The sequence below is a fragment of the Corticium candelabrum genome, chromosome 7 (genome assembly GCF_963422355.1).
Source record: "Corticium candelabrum chromosome 7, ooCorCand1.1, whole genome shotgun sequence".
Classification (NCBI taxonomy): domain Eukaryota; kingdom Metazoa; phylum Porifera; class Homoscleromorpha; order Homosclerophorida; family Plakinidae; genus Corticium; species Corticium candelabrum.
The window spans coordinates 7,768,727-7,788,644 of NC_085091.1; the positions used below are offsets into that span (position 1 = coordinate 7,768,727).

The 19,918-nt window shown below is 42.4% G+C and overlaps 3 protein-coding genes across 5 annotated transcripts; 1 reads left to right on the plus strand and 2 right to left on the minus strand.

Annotated features, from left to right (window-relative positions):
• Nucleotides 1-201: 201 nt before the first annotated feature.
• LOC134182070 (protein YIPF3-like) lies at nucleotides 202-1,192 on the minus strand. Its single transcript, XM_062649399.1, has one exon. It carries the CDS (start codon nucleotides 1,143-1,145, stop codon nucleotides 288-290), a length of 858 nt encoding a protein of 285 aa, XP_062505383.1. The 5' UTR covers nucleotides 1,146-1,192; the 3' UTR covers nucleotides 202-287.
• LOC134182071 (mitotic spindle assembly checkpoint protein MAD2B-like) lies at nucleotides 1,119-6,107 on the plus strand. Of its 3 annotated transcripts, XM_062649400.1 has the most exons (9): nucleotides 1,119-1,270; nucleotides 1,337-1,377; nucleotides 2,690-2,761; nucleotides 2,827-2,865; nucleotides 2,939-3,000; nucleotides 3,422-3,516; nucleotides 4,808-4,875; nucleotides 5,569-5,658; nucleotides 5,716-6,107. In XM_062649400.1, the coding sequence occupies exons 1-9, from the start codon at nucleotides 1,183-1,185 to the stop codon at nucleotides 5,749-5,751; spliced, it is 591 nt and encodes a 196-aa protein (XP_062505384.1). In that variant the 5' UTR covers nucleotides 1,119-1,182; the 3' UTR covers nucleotides 5,752-6,107. The 3 variants fall into 3 exon arrangements, with proteins under 3 accessions (XP_062505384.1, XP_062505386.1, XP_062505385.1); XM_062649402.1 differs by lacking the exon at nucleotides 4,808-4,875; XM_062649401.1 differs by lacking the exons at nucleotides 4,808-4,875; nucleotides 5,716-6,107 and having other exon boundaries at nucleotides 5,569-5,694.
• A 296-nt stretch (nucleotides 6,108-6,403) lies between these two features.
• On the minus strand, nucleotides 6,404-9,103 carry LOC134182151 (uncharacterized). Its single transcript, XM_062649508.1, has 8 exons — nucleotides 8,282-9,103; nucleotides 7,836-7,956; nucleotides 7,718-7,769; nucleotides 7,604-7,645; nucleotides 7,472-7,537; nucleotides 7,120-7,229; nucleotides 6,666-7,064; nucleotides 6,404-6,603 (listed from the first exon to the last, which is right to left on the minus strand). Exons 1-8 carry the CDS (start codon nucleotides 8,971-8,973, stop codon nucleotides 6,550-6,552), a joined length of 1,536 nt encoding a protein of 511 aa, XP_062505492.1. The 5' UTR covers nucleotides 8,974-9,103; the 3' UTR covers nucleotides 6,404-6,549.
• Between the last annotated feature and the right edge of the window lie 10,815 nt (nucleotides 9,104-19,918).

Here is a 19,918-nt window from a genome sequence, read left to right on the forward strand (position 1 = left end):
CACACACACACACACAGACACACACAGACACAGACACAGACACAGACACAGACACACACACACACACACACACACACACACACACACACACACACACACACACACACACACACACACACACACAGACACAGACACAGACACAGACACAGACACACACACACACACACACACACACACACACACACACACACACACACACACACACACACACACACACACACACTTCAATGTTCCTATGTCAACCTAAATTTATTTATAATCATCTAGATCACTGTGTTATATCTGTGCTAAAGTAAGCTGACAGCCTCATATAACTTGGAGTAGGCAAGTTTCACGTACAACACAAATAGCAAATGAACACCAAATGCTACCGATCCTAATACAAATCCATGCCGTCTCAGCAAAGTCGTCGAAGCCAAAGCAAACCCTATACGAAGAGCCGAAAAACCGGTCAATAAAATCCATGACAAATAGAAAGGCGATCCTGAGTTCGAATGAAATAGCAGACTATACAACAGACACAGACATGGGCCGAACATCCCATATCCAACGAGAGACAACACTTTGTTCAAGCTGACACTAGAGTTGAACAAGTAGGCAAGAAAGAAGTAGAGTAACGACGTTCCTAGCCAGTAGAAAAAGCTCACACCAATAGCAGTTCCCATCAGAGTGCCCTCCCTCACAGTGTGTCCGCTCGCTTTCATCGTCAATAACAATATTGCGACTAGTGTAAATGTCAACACTGTAGGTCCATAGAGATCTCCTTCGATTCGTATCTCTTTGGACGGTAACCGAGGAATAAGCGACTGCAAGAGACGTTTGGCAACTTGACGAGGTTCAACGTCAAAATACGGCCGCAGAAGATCGACGTTGGCGTACAAGTCAAAAGCGCGACGAGCGGACTGCTTTCCAGCCTGCCACATCTGTCCGGCCATTTCCTTCCCAATTTCCGTCTGCATCTGGTTGAGGTAGTTTTCCGGCTTTGAAGTGGGAGGGACCGGGTCCTTCGAAGGGGCCCCTGATTCACCGTTGAGAACGACGAATCCTTCTGATGATTCCATGTCTACGATTACGTCAGTTTGTTTTCTGTGATTGTCGCCTGACGGCTGAAACCACGGATTTCCATCTTCTCCGACTGCCGCCATCTTGTTATCAGTTAACGCGCGTTAGTCCGTCACCTACATGTCTTCCAACTGCAGTGATGTGATTGCGGAGTTTCTAGAAGTGGCTATCCATCAGATATTATACTGTAGGAATGTCTATCCGCGAGGTTATTACATTCGGAAGCGTTTAAGCTACAATAAGAGGTGAAACACAAGAATTTGTTTTTTTGCAGAATTATTTGAGAGAAGGCAGCTGTATCAAGTTCCCGTACACGTAATACAATTTCATATTATTTGACGTCAATTCTATGACGTGTTGAAGACTGTAGGAATTAAGTCTTTTTATTCGACAAAATGAAATTTTTATTTATTATTTAAAAAATTTTATTTTTACGTATAGATTTGTTCTAGAAACTTTTAATAATAATTTTTTTGCTAAAAAGCTTTTGGTCGTTTTGTTAAATATCTAAGCAGACAAGGTATGGGCAGAGCATAGGTTGTTGACTATTCAAGTTAGCTTGCTGATCAATTCACAAAAGGGAGAGACGAGAGGGTCATCAATAGCACACATGAGGAGCAATGAAGAGGCTACAGTGACATGTATGAACAACGAAAACTCTAGACTGTAATTAATTAATGTGCCATGAGCACGTGCAGTCTTCTAACTAGGCGGTTGAATTTTATTGTCAGATGAGTTTCATATCAGGCAAGAATTTGCTGACAAAGAATGTCTACTGTACATGTATATTAATAACTACTTTCAATGCATGTTGTTTGTGGCCATGTTGATACTAAAAAGTATATAATTATCAGAGTGGAACATTTTTTGTCAGACATTGAATCGATTGTGCTCTAGCAACAAAAAAGGCTAACCTAACATTCAAATTTTGAGCATTCATTCTTATTTGATTTCACAATATTTTCTTGCAATAATCGACTTAAGTTTCATTCCTTTATTTGTTGTATCATATTCACTACTGTATTTGCTGTCAAAGTCAAAACATAAAATTTGGCTTGTTTTTTTTTGTTCTGTTGCATTGTTATTGATCGTGATGATGGCGGGTGGTTGTCGTGGTGGTTATTTATTATTTAGTCTGTAACAGACTAGAGTGTGATTTACATGCCTTGAGGCTGTCATTTTGAAAGTCAATGTAATTGATAACTTGGGTTGGGTTTTGCTAGTTGTAGTGGGAACAAAGGGGCGAGTCCTAGTGACAGAAGACAAAAATACGATGATTAGTAGTGTCAGGTAGCCAGACCCTTTCTGCCATGTCATACTTCCATACACTAATCTAGTGAACTAGGCACTGCAAATCTAGTTTTATAGAAGTGTGATCGTTTTTAGTTTCTGTGTTACATTCTAGAGTCTCTTTATGATTACTTTTGTTTTCTATCCTGTCTTCTTGCCTGTTCTACTCACCTCTTCTTGTTGGTTTGTTAGTCTGGCTTGTGGTTTCCTGTTTGTCTGTCTTTACATCTATCCACAAAGTTGGTTTCTGTTGTTCTTTTACGATTGTTTTCTGTCGTTATGTGTATTGTATGAGAGAAAGTGTTTAGCAATTTTATGTGTGCGTATTGTTTGTTAGATGTCATGCCATCCCGAGTTAAATTCGTACATTGTGGATGTCATATCTTCAGTGAAAGTTCTCTTGTTGAAAGTGCGTCATAAAGCTGGAAGTGTTTGCAACTTGTTCACAACTGCATGTAGTCTTTCTCTGTTTAGACACAACTGGACAAAGTAGCTGTTGTTTTATCTAATAAGGTCAAGCTCTTGATCAATAACTTATTGATTCTGCATGTTATGACGAGGTTTGGTGAATGATGTGTTTGTCTAGGATGACAAGCCTGTGGAGCGGTTTATATTTTCATTTGTATTGTATGATGAAAATGCTGTAAGGTATTGATATATTTGGAATTCTGTAAATTAGCTTTAACAAGCACCATCCGAGTCACAGCTTGTAAAGCACTACATGCATGCATAGACTCATGGTAGCAGATGATCTTGAATTTTCTGGATTGTCTATTTATTATAACTTTGGTTGCAAGCTTTCTCAAATATGTCTTTGTACATGCGTATTTGTATCTCAATTTTTGTATCATGGAACAGCAATGTGATCGGTCTATTGATCATTTGTCTTAGAGTTACGTGTTGCTCTGCTTTATTGGTCTATTTGAGGTCTAGCTTGTGTGGCAACAGTATAAAGTGTAGTCTAAGTGCACACTTGTTAAGTGAATTTGGGACATTTGATAAATTGATGCTCTAAAACAAGAAACTTGACGTTTGTTTCAATTTCCAGTGTCTAATTGTTACTGTTTAGTGAAGATTGGCACTTGCTTCGAGTAGAAATGGCACTGCGAGATTTCTTGCTGAAGATTAGTACATGTGAAAGCACATTGGGAGCCGCTCATGAGGGTAATGTATGTATGGAAATAATAGGGTAGATGTTACTATAACCACACCATTCCCAATATGTCTTGTGAATGCAAAATGATGGCTTGATTATATCATGAAGAGAGTTGTCATTAATTAATGTTGTCTTAATTTTAATTTTGGGGGTTTGTTTTATTACCCCAGTTTCCAGGCTTTTTGGTGTTTGTACATACCAATTGTTTGTTATTTCATAGTCATTGAGATGATGTCATGATGTCTTGTGATACAAAATTAAGCAGATGACCTTGAGTGTTTAATATTAAGATAACAAGTTTGGGTGTAGTCTCAGTTTCAGGCTATTTGTATCAGTTAGGGAAACATTCCTGCGATGAGGGAACAGCCGCTGTTATCCGGATATAAACAGTCAATTTGTGATGATATGCATATGATTGACATTCAGATCAGAGAATGATTCAGTACATAATGTGATTCATCTGGCAATCTGAAATTCTTGAACTTTGCCAAGGTGGAGTTATGGTTCAGTGGCGGATCCAACTAGGGATAGGGCCCAATGGGGTGGGCCTCCCCTTTTTTGCCATTTGCTATTAACTTGCCAGAGTGCAATACATTGTGCTGTTACTTGCAATGCATGGCGCAAAAGGTGATCGAATAGACAAGGCTGATGACTGATTTGATATCAAGAATATTATTCTCTTAGTCTGAAAGAATCTGCACGTGTGGCGTAAGACTGTAGCTGAGAGATGTCGGGAGTAAGGTTTTTTTTACAAAACTGGGCGACTGTGGTCTTATTGTGGGCGTTCTTGGGCCCTCTCCCTTTCAAAATCTTGGATCCACACTTGTGATTCTAAACAAGACAGCTGCAAATATTGGTTACTGTGTCCTCAGTCTCAAATGGTTTTGATTATTATTCATGGCCCAATGCATTGTCCTTACTAACTGATGGCTCCTTGTATCTCAATATTAAACAGTTGAAGACAACATTTGTTCTCTTCAACAAGTAACTGCATGAACACTGAGTACAACGCGTACACATACTTGATGGAGCTACTAATGGTGCAATCAGTGTTTATCAGTATTGAAAACAGCTATTGGATGGTGAAAGATGCAGCAGGTTCTGCAGAGTGTGGAAATAAAGCAATAAGTATGCACACCATTTTTTGAATATAGAGACATTAATGTTTTATCAACACAAGACATTGGTAATTTTAATACTTCAGAGAATGTGTGAAGTTCTACAAATTAACGCATGCAGTATGTTATGATGGGTTGGTTTGATGCAGTGTATTGATCTGATCTCTTTTTGCTGTCAAAGGCTGCACGTTTGCAGTGGAAGCATATACAAGTGAATCAGGAGCTTTGGCTCTTCAGTCAAGTCAAGAGGTACGTAGTCATGTTTACAGCTGATTACAACTTTAGTGCAATATAGTCAAACAGAGAGACACACAAAACATTTGGAGCACATAAATTGTAGTCAAATGGAATTAACATAATGAAGATTGGAGCTAAAAATCAAACAAGGAAGTGTTGGAGGAAAGAGTGACAAATGTGAAAACAAACGGAGAGAAATTTAGGAAGGAAGGACGGCGTTCTTCCATATTTTTGCTTCTTTAGTCTACTTTTTGTTTTCTTGTTATCATGCATCTGTGTCTGCCTGCCTGCCTGCCTGCCTGTCTGTCTGTCTGTCTGTCTGTCTGTCTGTCTGTCTGTCAAAGAACTTCTATTGAAAAACATCAACGCTAATTCAGAAAGGCTACATTGACTATAGTGGTCGTAGAAGAAAAACTCTAACGAACAGCCATCTGATGTTTGTAGCTATCATCTACAGAGTCATTGCTACAAAATAGCTGTCTGTCTGTCTGTCTGTCTGTCTGTCAATACATATATTTCCAGTACAATGAAATTTCCATTAAACTCTAAAAGCAAACCTAAAGTCCACTACATAATAATTACTACATAATACATTAGCCCCATATGTCTGTCTGTCTGTCTGTCTGTCTGTCTGTCTGTCTGTGTCTGTGTCTGTGTGTACAAAGAAATAGGTATTACCATTTATTGATCATAAATGTTGTTTAGGAATTTCCTTGGGTGTGTATCAGTCAACAATTATCAAGCATTCAACCCAAAATATTGCCATTGAAATCGGCTCGCACAGAGGCGTTCCAGGTGACATTGAATGCGTTTTTGTGCACACCAGTTAGTCTTATGCTGTCCACAACACAGATGCAGTTGTATGTTGAGCAAGGTGAGATGCAGTAGCGTAATGTGTGTAAATCTCTAGTCAGTTTGGAGGGCAACATTCATGAAATGCCAACAACCGAACTAGATCTCAAGTCTCTCAAATTGATTACTGCACTTAAACTTGTGTGTATACTCTGAAGACAATGGCTGTGATGAAGGACATAATTGTCATTGAAAATTTCTTTGCAGTCTTTGATGATCTGCACTGAGTGGCAAGACATTGTTTATGTAGCTAAAACTATGTATGGTCTTGCTTAAATACTGCAGCAGTACAGTGTACTGATGGTATTGCCTGATTTAAGGAGTTGTAACTGTGGTGTTTAGTCCGTTGTCGTCTTGTTTATTCATTGCTTTTTAAATACATGTGACACACACCTTCAATTCTGTCACTCACACACACACACACACACACACACACACACACACACACACACACACACACACACACACACACACACACACACACACACACACACACACACACACACACACACACACACACACACACACCAGATGCACACACCGTGGTTTAAAAGCTGATTAATTATAGGCATGTTTTCAGTGGTGTAAGTTATTTGAAGGATACATCTTTCTGCATTTGTAACAAAGTCGCACGGTAGTCTAGGGATATGGTTAATTGCAGGTTGACAAATTTGAAAAATTCGTTTAGTTTGTTGAGGATAGTATTGAAATAGAACTCGTGCTAATTAGCAATGAATTGACTTCTGCTGTTACACATGTTCAAACTGCTATTTATACAATCTGTAATTGTTATGTCATTACCTGTGGGTTCCAACTTCGTGCATGTCTAATCGATCAATACATCATCCAGGCATCAGAATTGCCGTGTGTTACACCAAATGTCCTTTCCTGCAGGAGAAGGCATAAATTGTGAGACTAGATGAGGTCAGTGTGACTAATTTGTGGATTACCTCAGTAGTGGGTGGAGGTATAGAATTCATTGCATTTGGTACAATAGGTGAACCTGTACTTACTCTTTCGGGTAACTCCAAATCTGCCAGCTCGGAGTCCTCAGGTAGTGTTCTGTCATCTGAAATTGAGCTTAGGTCATCTGCTGACGGAATGGTCTCCAGAGTGCCCACCAGTTTAGTCGCTCTTATTTTGCTGTCACTGCCTGCACCATCTCTAAACATGTCAGTCTTGTTAGGTATAGCTGTGAGATTTGGCTCTGACAGTGGGCTTCGTTTCATCTTTGATTTGGCAGTTTTGGCAAGCCATTTAGTTGTCCTTTCGCGCATGGCAAATGCCAGGATATTTAGGAACTGCAGAGTACTCATTTCTCCTGGACCATACAGTCCACATCGTATTATCTACAGTTGGGACATCGGGATCAAATCGTAATTGAAAGCCAAAGAATAGTGTTACCGCTTGTTTGGTGTTCTGATGCATCATTGCTTCATTAGTCTTGTGCTCGGACAGATGCTGAGCGAGGCATGCTCTTAACAGTGGCTCCAAGAATCTTCTATCAGCTTTACCTAAATAACAAGTATTATTGTCTTTTTCATTATATAGTGTAAAAGAGTGGTGGAAGAACGATTGGGCTTAGTATTGTGTATCAAAGTACATTGCCTGGGTTGCATTCTGGCTATATCCAGGGTTGAGGTCATAGGCATACATCTGGATGTGCTTATTTTCAGTGTCTGGCGACAGTCTAGTACTTGATAAATTCATGCTGTAGGTCTCAATATTGTAGAAATGTAGAACTAGAATGATCTACCTGTGCCATGCCTGTCAAACGTTGTGAATTCGGTTTGGGCATGTTTGACGTGCTTTAGTTTCAAACCTGTTGAACAAAGCGATGGATATAAGCACAGGAAAATGTCAGATGATGAATGGTATCATATCATACCGGTCAGATTTGCTTTTGGATTCACTGAGAATCGAGAAAGATCTAAACAAATAGTTGAGAGAACATTATATTGGAGCTGTTGTTATTTTATGTGTAGTATGTAGAGATTGGTACTTAGCGAATTTCTGTTTGAGAATCCTGGGCCTCTTTCTGGAGATTGAAGGGCCTGTTAGAAAGCAGTGGGTAATAGTTGTGTAGTTAACAAGTAAGACTTGTATGTGTTTTTACTGACTTCCAAATGTTGCTCGGGTCCTTTTCTCATGAAAAGTAGTTTGAAGCAAAATTCACAGTATGGCTTTCGTTCGAGTATCAGCAGTCTCTTGAGTTTGATCAATTTGTTACAGTGAGTACAGCTGAAATGAGAATAAAGGGGCTAATTAGCAAGTCACACGTGCACGCATGCTGCGTAAGTGGCGTTAGTAAACAGTTTAACAGCTAGTCCATTCATTGTCTTGGATGTTCTGAATGGCTGCGACTCTTGTATCTAATTAACACACACACACACACACACACACACACACACACACACACACACACACACACACACACACACACACACACACACACACACACACACACCACACCACACCACACCACACCACACACAATTGAACAAATCCCGAAGTGTCTCATGAAATGAAGATCATCGTTTACTATATAGCTAGATAGCAGTTATACTTGTAGAGTTGATGCTTGTCGGACGACTTTGTGGTTGCTCCTAGTGCCTGCTTAGATCGACTCGTCTTCTTTCTAGTCTCGACTGAACGTCGCATAAGTGCTGCATTTGTTGCACTGTCTGCTACCTGTCCATGTCTCTCTTTCACTGGTACAAGTCTCCCGTCACTTTCCACAAACAATTGTCCGTTTTTTCCTGAAATGTAGTTTACACTTGTCTGATAGTCTAGAGACTCTGACCGACTACCACCGCTCTGAGACGACTGCGAACTTAGTGAACGATGCATCTCTCGACCTTCTTTCATTTCTGACGTTCTCCAGCCTTTGTGCTCAACATGTCGATCTCGTACGTCTCCGTGGAGATGGTGCCCCCGCGTTGGGCGTTGACGTTTGTCCTTGGATGTTCTAACGGTGCCGTCTTCGTTCACTGACAGTTGAATCGGTGGACAGAAGTCTTGGCCGTCTACTTTGATTCGAACTTGATGTAATCCTGTCTGTTTGGGACGAAAACAAATTTCGTGCATGTCGTCATAGAGTTCAATGCTGCAGCCGTTGTCGAGCTTGACGCTGTCCGGACCGCGAACTTCGACTTCGAAATTAAGGATTGCGAGCTGGTCGAAGTCTTCTCTCGTTCTTGCCATTCGGAGAGGAAAGGCTACTTCTGGGATATCCCAGATCTCAGCCCAACTTTCCATTTTGTAGATGTAGACGTCTAGGTCGACGAAGTGGAATCACGTGCTGGTTGAGTACCAGACAGGAACTGTTATACACTCCCACTTGCAAACTGTCTAGCTGTCGTCTGCTGGTCGATAGTATAGTTAATTAATTAAGGTTGCACTGGACATTGGGCTTGCAAGACCATAACTTGTTAGTACAGAGAACTGCGTTGAAGGTTTACATATCCTACGTTGGACCAACGTAACGGAACGTGACGTAATGTAACGCAACGCAACCTAACGTTGCCAACGTCGTCTGTAACGTACGTACGCTAAGTACGCTACGTTACGTTACGTTGTTTCGCACGTGATTCCTAGCCAATCATATACATTCCGGAAATGGAAGGAAAGCTTAGAGAAGCTACAGCTATGGACGAGGTGTCTGCATGCGGTTGCGGGAAAGTCTGTTATTGTGGGAACTTAGAAAATTTAGAGGGAAGGGGTGTAATAGTTTAGGGTTGTTTTGGGGAGATGTCTTGGGGCGCCTGCGCAGTAGTGGAGACTGAGTTGGTTTTGGCGGACTTTGTTGAGCTAGACCAGTGGCGACGGAACTGGGGGGGCCGTGGGGGCACGTGCCCCCACAAAATGCTCTCCGTTATCTTAGGGTTAGGGTAACCCTAACCCTAACCCTAACCCTAAGGCATAGAGTTAGCAGTGTTCTTGGATTTCTATGGCCTGACAAACCGTTGTGCCCCCCCACTCAGCAGAGGCTTCCTTCGCCTATGTAGACAGTGTAGAGTGCAAATACACGAGTCTCGATACTACAGTTATAACAACTGCATATGCAAGTGGAAATCCCTGAGAGACAAATTCGTTCGTGAATTAAAAAAAAGACTACAGAAAAAAGGTCCGGGAAAGAATACAAGAGAGTCACTCGACCAAAGGTCAGGGTACGCAAAACTATAGATACGACGTTGAACGAACGTACTCTGTGAATGCTATCTACGTTGCGTTACGTTACGTTACGTTACCCTGTTTAACGTTCCGGTACGTTACATTGCGTGAGCTTTGTTCAATGAGATGTGTGAACCAGCCTTTCTAGATGTGACAAGTGAAAATTCGATCCTTTGTGCGTGCACATGGGCTTGGAGCCATGGCCACTGTTAGACAGGAAACTCTATGTTCTAGTACTCCTAGATAGAAAAATGGGGATTTACTAATTTTTGAAGTGAAATCATTGGCTACTATTTAAAATGGAGGAAGAGTGCTAAGGATTCTATTTGATAGATTGTTTTCTAGCAAACAAGTTACATGCTGCATGTCTATAATACATGTCTAGGGTGTAGTGTACTGCTCTTCTCGGTTTCTAAACGTAAATTTCTTAATTCAAGTTAACTTAGTCTAGAATGTATGTCTATATGATCGACTTATATAGCCATGGCTGTCTAACACGAATGCACATGAGATAGCCTAGCTTTTTGTTTGTTTGTCAAGTTAGTTATCTAGATAAACTTGTAAACCCTAGCATAAATCATAATTCAGGTTACAATGAGTGGAGTAATATTTCTAGATTTCAATTGTGGTCTCAATAGATGCTTTATATAAAGTATAGGTTCATAAAGATATACAAGTTGAACTGCTCAATGAGTTAATTGGTATACCGTCAGCAGCAGCTTTTAGCTTTTATAACCACAGCTGACGGGACTCCTACCTCAGTGCGGTGCATGCACTTAGTCTGATATATGTATATATAAATATATACAGACTTGGACAAAATTATAGGGACACCTGGCATTTTTGTGTGCAGTCTAACTTTGGCACTGAATTTTTCTCTAGCAAAACCAAATGTTTTTCGAATTTCTTTTTTCATGGATTGCGCTATTGTTAGTATGTAACATAGCTTGAGTTCAAGACTGCAGCTTTACGTACTACCTACTGCGCATCTAGTTTGCTTTGAAGAAGGAAGACGGCCATTCCTACTTTTCTTGTCTTTGTACACGTTCATCGCTCTTGGATGCTCGTTCTTGGCATACAATCTAAGAATGCTCTGTAGTAGAGAGTGAAAGCAATTTTGTGGGTCCTCTTATCAACATTATGAAAAAAAGGCGAATCATCTGTTTTTGCGCATTGATTTCGCGCATGTCATCACAATTTGAATTGTTTTGCCATTTTAATCAATAAACAAACTTCAACGTATTCAAAAATCATGCAACACTAATTAATTACAAAGAAATCCTGCTAAGACAAAAACTAATAAACTTATAGCAACAAAAGAACATTGACATGCCACTTCCGGTCCACGTTTTACGTAGCAAAATCTCAAACTGCTACCGCCAAAATGTCAGCTGCACTAAAACCGCTGCCCTTGAGACCGCCAAACTTAGGCCATAAGTTAGCCTGAACGTTCAGCTGCGCGCAGTTGCAGAGTCTTGTTCCGTGCGATATTTCACGAGTTGCAGCGATGCCTCGAGTCAAACAGTCGAGTCCAAAAACGGGAGGGAAAATTGAAGCCCTTCACTCAGTTGGCCATTCTGTGCGTCAGATCGCAGCTTTTGTCCGCCGCTCCAGGAATTCGGTTCATCAGTGCCTGCAACGGCTTTCCCATGGCAGCAGCGATTATGAAAAACGACCTGGACGTGGGAAGGCAACGACAATCCGGGAAGATCACCGACTGAAGAGAATGGCACTGCAGAACCGCAGAGCACCATCACGACTGCTCTCGTATCAGCTGGCTGATGAAACCGGCAAGCAGGCGTCAAGTAGAACAGTCCGTCGTCGTCTCAGTGAGACAGGAGTGAACGCTCGGAGACCTAGAAAAAACCCACTGCTAACAGAAAACCATCGGCGTTTGCGACTGGGATAGGCAACCACTCACACACAATGGACTTTGGATGACTGGAAATCTGTTCTTTTTACAGATGAGTCAAAAGTCAGCAAAGGAAACGATGGTGCTCTGTACGTTTTGCGTAGCAAAGGTGAGGAATTTCTCCCTGAATGTTGTGATCGTACGGTCCAGCACGCGGCTAGTGTGATGGTGTGGGGATCGATGTGTTGGCATGGTGTGGGGTCTCTGGTGAAACTGGAAGGTCGCTTGGACAGCACGGCGTACCTACAGGTTCTGGAGGAGCACATGCTTACAGACGCAGCGGCACTGATAGGAGACGACTTTGTCTTCCAGCAGGACAACGCGCCAATCCACACGTCTCGGTCAACAAGACAATGTCTACGCCAGCATGACGTCACACTGTTGGACTGGCCGCCAAAATCGCCTGATGCGAATCCAATCGAGAACTTGTGGCATGAACCCAAAACTGCTGCCAACCGTCGCGAACCGAGAACTGCAGCCGAGCTCTGGAATGCTCTACAAGAGGCGTGGCAGCAGATTGCAGCCGCGCGTGTCCGGAACTTGGCAGAAAGTGTTCCGCGACGTCTGTACGCAATCAGGAGGGCGAGAGGCAGGAACACTCGGTACTGAGGAACTGGTGAAGGGCTTCAATTTTCCTTCGCGTTATTAAAACCGGCTTTTTTAGAAGCCACTAAACAAAATCAGAGAGAGAGTCTAACTATATCGACGCTTACGCAGTCATGACGTCATACACTTTTAGGTCTCGTTTTCCGCAATGCGAAACGTAAAGAAAACAATTTAGGGTCTACAGTATTCTCAAGAAAAATAACAATCAACGCGGTAACTATTAAGTTCCTAACAATATTGATAGTTGGTAAATTGTGACCCAATTATTGTGTTACTACATACCCACAGCGGGGTGTCCCTATAATTTTGTCCAAGTCTATATATATATATATATATATATATATATATATATATATATATATATATATATATATATATAGTCTACAGTGGCACGTCTAGCCGCAAACTGATCCTCGTTAGGACTATAGGATGCTATATACATACATATACTTGAAAGTTATGAACTGATTGAATTTTAATAGGCAATGACGTTTGCCTTTCCGTGGGTACCGCACAAGCAATGTGCGAGTGTAGATATCATCAGTCTACTTTAGTATATAGTCTGGTGTAGATTGCGTGTTTGTTGACGTGTGCGTGCTGTCGTGCGTGCGTATATATATATATATATATATATATATATATATATATATATGTATGTATGTATATGTATATAAATATATATATATATATATATATATATATATATATATATATATATATATATAGTTGGAGTGCCAATAGTAGTAACGGTATTCTTAATAATTATCAACAAAAATTAATGTCAAGTGAACCGCGGGTGCTACTGAGTATGGGTGAACAAACGCAGTCACGCAAAATAGCCCACAGCGTTTTCTTTCTATATGCATGAGCATGAGACCTTTATATATATATATATATATATATATATATATATATATATATATATATTGCATGGGCGTGTGCAATGTATGATTTATGACGAAACTTCTTTCTCCATCATTTTCATCATGCATATACATTTCCCTATTTTCACTTACGTAATATACTTCGAGAAGTGACAGTGACGTCTCTCATGTCATGACGACCCGCAGCCTCTGTACGTCTGAATGCGTCGTTGCCATCTGTTTGGGCCTCGTGACGGCCTCCCTGCTAGGTCTACTACAATGGAACCGATACTCGGGCGTCTGCGGTTCCTTCAACGACTCGACAGGCACATACCAAGGCGAATTCGAAGGTCGCCACTACGAGTGCTTCGACGACAGCAATAGCAAGAGCAGCATCGGCTCAACTAGTGGTCCTCTCAATCTCTCTCGCAGTCGTGCCTATTGGATTCTGCAGTGCATTGTGTTCGCGACGGCCACCGTTACGACACTCGCCACGTTGCTCTATCGAATCCGCAAGCGAAGGAAGGCGGAAAGAGAAGACGAAGGACTTCCAGTCGCTCAGTTGCCGGCCTCCTGTCAAGTCAGCACCAATGACTCAAGCGGCGTTGATTTCTATCGAATCTGTTGGATTATCTTCGTCTGCGCAGCCGTCGTTGTTCTTCTCTGTTTGTTGGAGTTTGCTAAGTGTGTACTTTGTCATCGGTCGGGCTTGGAGATGACATGCAACGTCTTCTTTGCGGCCAGTTTCGTTTCTCAAGGCAATACACACACACACACACACACACACACACACACACACACACACACACACACACACACACACACACACACACACACACACACACACACACACACACACACACACACACACACACACACACACACACGCACGCACACACACACACACACACACACACGCACGCACACACACACGAACACGCACGCATGCACGCTCGCACGCACACACACCGCATTACATTGTGTGTATTTATACGGTACAGAAAAGTGAAATGGCTGCGTTTTATCATGTTAGGATCTCAGCTTATGTTTGAAGTTCGATATGGATTAGAGAGGGGACAACATCTACAGTCGAAATCACTGCGAGCCTTCTTTGTCTACATGTCTATCTACAATTTTATTTTGTGGTGCAACGCCATAGTTCATTCGGTCTGTCACAATGACAAGGACAACGGACTGATCATCGGGCAGCACGTCTGGCCTCTTGTGAGGGCCATTCCGCGCACGTCGATAGCGTTCTATCGAATTCTGTCGTCTTGTATCTACCTGACACTAGCACTGCGAGCAAGTGGCAAACTAAAGGCAAATGCAGACGCCATAAGTCGGCAGGATTCTTGTCTGAATACGTTTCAGTCTCGTATGACAAGCATCTTGACAATACTTTGCAAGGTGGCCTCTGCAGACATGGCCTACACGGTGAGACTCCGAAAGCGACCTTCAACTCGACGCATTACTGATCAGACGGTGAGATGTGTACGTCGATCCGGCGTCATTCGTTACAGCTACCACACACTGACCTTCGGTCAAATCCGTCTGATAGACAACATCTTGATTTGCTCGTTTCCTGGAATCTTTCTCATTGTACTGCCACCATTTTTGTACGGTTTTCTGATTCGAACAGCAGGAGGCCATCAACCCTCGGAAAATACCTACATCGTCGAACTCGTTCTCAGTTGTGTCATCTTGGGCCTCACCTACTTCTGTTTGGTCGTCATACCAGATTACTCACTCACGAGTGCTGATAACTTGAGTTCCGTGCAGAGAAAGTTGTCATGGTTGCTCAATCCAGAGGCTCTTGCCCTCCTTGTATTTGGAGTGATTTCTGTTCTATTCTTCGTCATCTCGGGAACGTTCTTCATTATCTTTTCACGCGATGCCCAAAGTGCTGGAGGACGAGCAGCTTCTTCATTTGTTTGTAGCTTGACGTGCTTGTCTCAACTAGTTCTCATTCTGCTTGTCAAGTTTCGTAACAGAGTGCACCGGAGTTTGGCTAGACGTTACTCGAATTGGCTGGGATCTGCTCTGGCTTTGCTTTTTGCTACATCGGTCAGTTATCTTATCGTGACCATTCAAAAGGAAGAGTTCGATCCATTGATTCACGATTGGAAGACTCTACACAGTCTCATACCGATGGTTGTCGATTTTCGTGTCCATGTGGTGATCTTGACGTATTCTATGTTGGTCGACTTTGTGGAGCATCGATACCGAAAGGGAGTCGACATGGACGCAGTGCCAGTGCCCAGCAGTTGCAGATTGCAGTTTCGGTGTGGCATACCCGGATGCAATAACTTGGCGTCGCACGATGTGGGAAGGTGCAGTAGGACGGACTGTGGAAGAGGTTACTGTTCCGTCTGTTTCGACAACATTTTGTCACAGTTGGGGTCATGCATCTGCACATTAGACGAGAGGTGTCACGATGGACTAAACGACTACATTTCAGATGATGAAATTGAAGATTAGAAGACGAGCAACGAAATGATTTGTGAGAGTAACTGAGGGCCTAAAAGGTAAGTGGGAACTGAACAGGGTAGAAAAAATAAATTTAGCTATCTTACAGAGTTGTGTGTAGTATATTTATAATTTACTGATTTACTGATATCATTGATACTCGATAACATGGCAGTTAATTTCAAGGTTTTGTTTGTTTGGGTTATATCAGTCTTCTTTACAAAACAAAGGTGCAGAATGTACACTAGACAGCACGCAGGCTGCTTTCTAGTTGTTGTGCAAATATATGGACTACAGTGTATACTGTGTAATCGGTTTCTCGCTATGAGTTGCAATTAGTTAAATTTGAAAGCTTTTTACGTTTGCCTTAAGCCTAGCCTGGTTTCACAATATGTGCCGTTCAGCTGAGCGGCAACAAGCTGCACGCCGCTCACGGTAACATTGTGACCAGATGCCACGCGGCAAAGCGGCAAGTTTTATTAAATGTGAGCGACATGCCGCTGAGGATAGGCTAAAAACCGCACGCTCCCGTTCAGCTTGGCCTGATCATAATCTAGCACAAAATCACGTGGGTAAATTTATCCGGTTATACTGTAATTACCACGGCTTGGGAGCCAGACAAAGGACACGGTGAGCTGCAAAATGTTATTTGTGAACAGACACTGCGGCGCTGCAACACGTTCGCGCGGAAGACGTCGGCAAATAGCGGCTTTCCGCGCCGCGTGGCTGAAGTAAACGGCACATATTGTGAACCAGGCCTTATGACGCGGTTAATTATCCAGCCATATGCACACATACGTTTGTACGCATATGTATATATAGTTGCCAACCCATCTTTGTGACAACTATATACTCGCATCGATGAGCTGTCCTTCTGCGATTCCAATCCCATGCATATCGATGGCATCTTGCCATCTGCCCAGGTATCGTGTAGCTTGTTTTTGCTCGCTACATCAACAACAATGCTGCAAAACATATAAACAGAGCAAAAGACCCCAAAGAAAAAAAGACTTGTCAGCATGTATTAGCTACAATGAAGACACAAGCAAGCTATCATAAATCTAGTTGGCATGGCAATCAGTAACAATTTAATTGAGAGTCAAAGCTCGTTTCATCAGAATGTGACGGTCTTTTTCTCCTCATTTTGGAACCAAGTAATGGAACCGTCAAACACTGACGGCATTCCTGGTCGTGGCACCCATTTGATAAGACTGTGAATCTTGTTTTGGGGTCGTCGTTCCACAGGTAACAGAGACCTTACGAACATACACATGATAAGTTGTGTTTTCAAAGGAAAGATTGAAGTACGATCTGCACAAATTCAGCAATAGATTTGTTAGTTCCAGCAATTTTTCACTAGTCTGAGATGAAGGAACCACTGCAAGTTTTGGTTAGTTTCCCTCACCTAACCTTACCGTCTTCTTCAATTCTCTCGTGGACTTTCTTCTTGATTTGTAAGTAAACCTTGTCTCTAAGAGGCAGCTCCATCCACTTCTTAAGCATTGTCTTCATTTCTCCATTTTCGCCGTTTCCCTCAACAAGATATATCACGTACAGTTGTGCGAGAACATTGGAAATTTCCTGGCTCTCCTCCATTGTGTATGGTTCATGAAAGGCTAACATTGCTAGCAAGAGGTACGCAAAAATTAAAATGCAAAGATGTCAGTTGAGCTCGAGCAAAACGTAAGAGAAATGCAGGAAAACTAAAGGGATTGGCTGAAATCTACGTGAAGTGGGATCATCCAAACTTCCCACGCGGAGTTTACCGGCACCGACACATACTGTCACGCGATGTCTTTCGGCGAACACATACTGTCACGCGATGTTTCCGGGACCGACACATACTGTCACGCGATGTTTCCGAGACAGATAGCTTGGTACTTACCATTTTTCCGGGACAACACACTTCGCGTTTACATAACGTCGGAGTCTTCATTTAATATTTATTACCTGAAACGCTCCTTTCTACAAAGCGCAAGCTAGTGTCAACACACTGCAGATGGCAAGGTTCATGCTAGTCAGCACAATGGAAACAGATAGCATCACTTTTCCTGTCCAGCAGCATCACTTCCAATTCTGTCTAGAGACCACCACACAAGTTTTGGTATTCGAGATAGGACAAACACGTGTAGTATACGTACGTGCTTAGTAGGGCAGCTGGTATATCTTCTAATTTCACTTTACAGAGAATCTGTTCCTCAGCTGCCAAGAACAGCTACCTTGGTGTACAAAGTTCTCCTCTCACTAGTAAATGCTCGGCTAGCATTGTGTTTGGCGAGCGATGGTGTTCTGTCTTTACCGATTCGCGTAACAATGGTTGCGTTACGTAGCAATAGTTTCTGTCAACGAAACGCGGGAACTCAGGAAACAGACTTTTCAGTTGCTCTTCTTCTAGTAGTCTTCAATTCTTCGTTCACGTTTCAATCGTCTCACTCGTTTACTAATGAGATAGTCGTGTAACAATGGTCGCGTAGTCACGTGACAATGGTTGCGTCGCAATAATTTCTGTCAAACTAACGCGCGGAAACTAAAAAACAGAATTTCTCTTCTTTTAGCTTTTACTTTCCATTCCGTTTGTCGCGAGTATATAAATATAATATATCTCGAGCTCAATTGACATGACAAGAGAGAGGCTCACTTTGCTCGCTAATTAGAATATATGGGTAAAAGTTTGACAGCTTGACTTTGCAGCTACTAGTACAGCTAGTAGTAGAGTCGTCTAACAATTATCGGACACTCCCCAATATCGGACACTAACGTACGGAAATCAGACGAAGATTTCTTGTATCTAAGGCATGACTGTAGAGAGTAGTCATACTTTAGCACGACGTGCTAGATTCAGCTTGATCACTTGGCGTATTGCTGTTCACGGTGACAAAATAGAACTTCTGCTGCTTTTCCCGTATATCGGACACGCCCATCAAATATCTAATCTGGTCATCGCAAGACGTAAACAGTCGTTTTGAGAAGCTAAGCGAAAGATCTTTGTTTTGCCTTTTTCAGCAAAGGCACTCGTCGTGTCGCAGCCAGAAAAATCGTGTAAGCCAGGGAGTGCAGCAGACATGTCTTCGCCTAAATTGACAGCGATTTCCGTGAGATTAATGCAAAGTGTCGTTCTAGTAAACGTTTTAGACGGTCAGTTCGAATACACTCATTTCCACCAGTTGTGAACACCATGTCTTTTAACTAGATCCTTAGATTTATAAACTTGTCTAGTCTCCAAAATGTTGACTCTAATAAAATCGACTAATTTTTCCCATTGCTGCTCATCTACATCGTCATCATTGTCATCAGCAGAGTCAGCTCCATCTATATCATCTTGTTCAGTTTCTTTGTCAAGCTTGACTTGATCAACGCACCGCGTAAATCGTTTGTAACAAGTCTTGTGGTACTTCACTTCTTTAGCAAAAAGGTCTTCTTCTCTCAAACCGAGTTTGATGCGTTGGTCGTGTATAATCTCTGCAGCCTTTTGTAGTCTGGACGCACCACTATCCAGCTGGCACTCACTCAGACGGAATTGTGACCGCTTCTGTTTGCTGGTGTTCCGTTGGCAAATGACGCACAAAGCACAATTTGTTGGTGAAATTGCGCTTTTTCTTGATCTTTCCTGAGAAGGCAGCGTTGTTTGGCTAGCCGTTGCATGTTGCAACACAGTAGCTATAGATAGCCTCGTCCCAGACGCAGTGTGGATTGCAGCCCCGGATGCGCCGCCATCACCACTACGTCTGGTATGGTACCGCCCCTTGCAGTCAACGTTAATCATGTCCCTAGGGACATGATTAGTGTCAGTTACAAATGTACTTTGTCGGCGTAGTAGTAGAAGCATTGCAGTAGAAGCATAAGACGCATTGCAGCTTCAACTGAGAACCTGTGTACGCGTTCAAAGGCGTATGATGAACTGCAAGTGCCATTCTGATCTGCCATTTCCCCGCTACGCTCTCTAGCGTAGCTGCAATCTCTTACTAACGCCTAACAGCGGCCTAAAATCGCACTAGTGACAAGTACAGAGGCTAGAACAGCGTCAAAGTCCAATCGAAAGCTCAGCTAATAACATTAGTATGACACGCGCTGAATTACATACTTACTTCCGCCCAGTAAGGCGGTCAGGCGATTTTTTGGGGGGGACGAGGTTTGGGAACTTAGCCGCTGCAGCGAATGCTCTTTGGTGTACGAGGCTACCGGC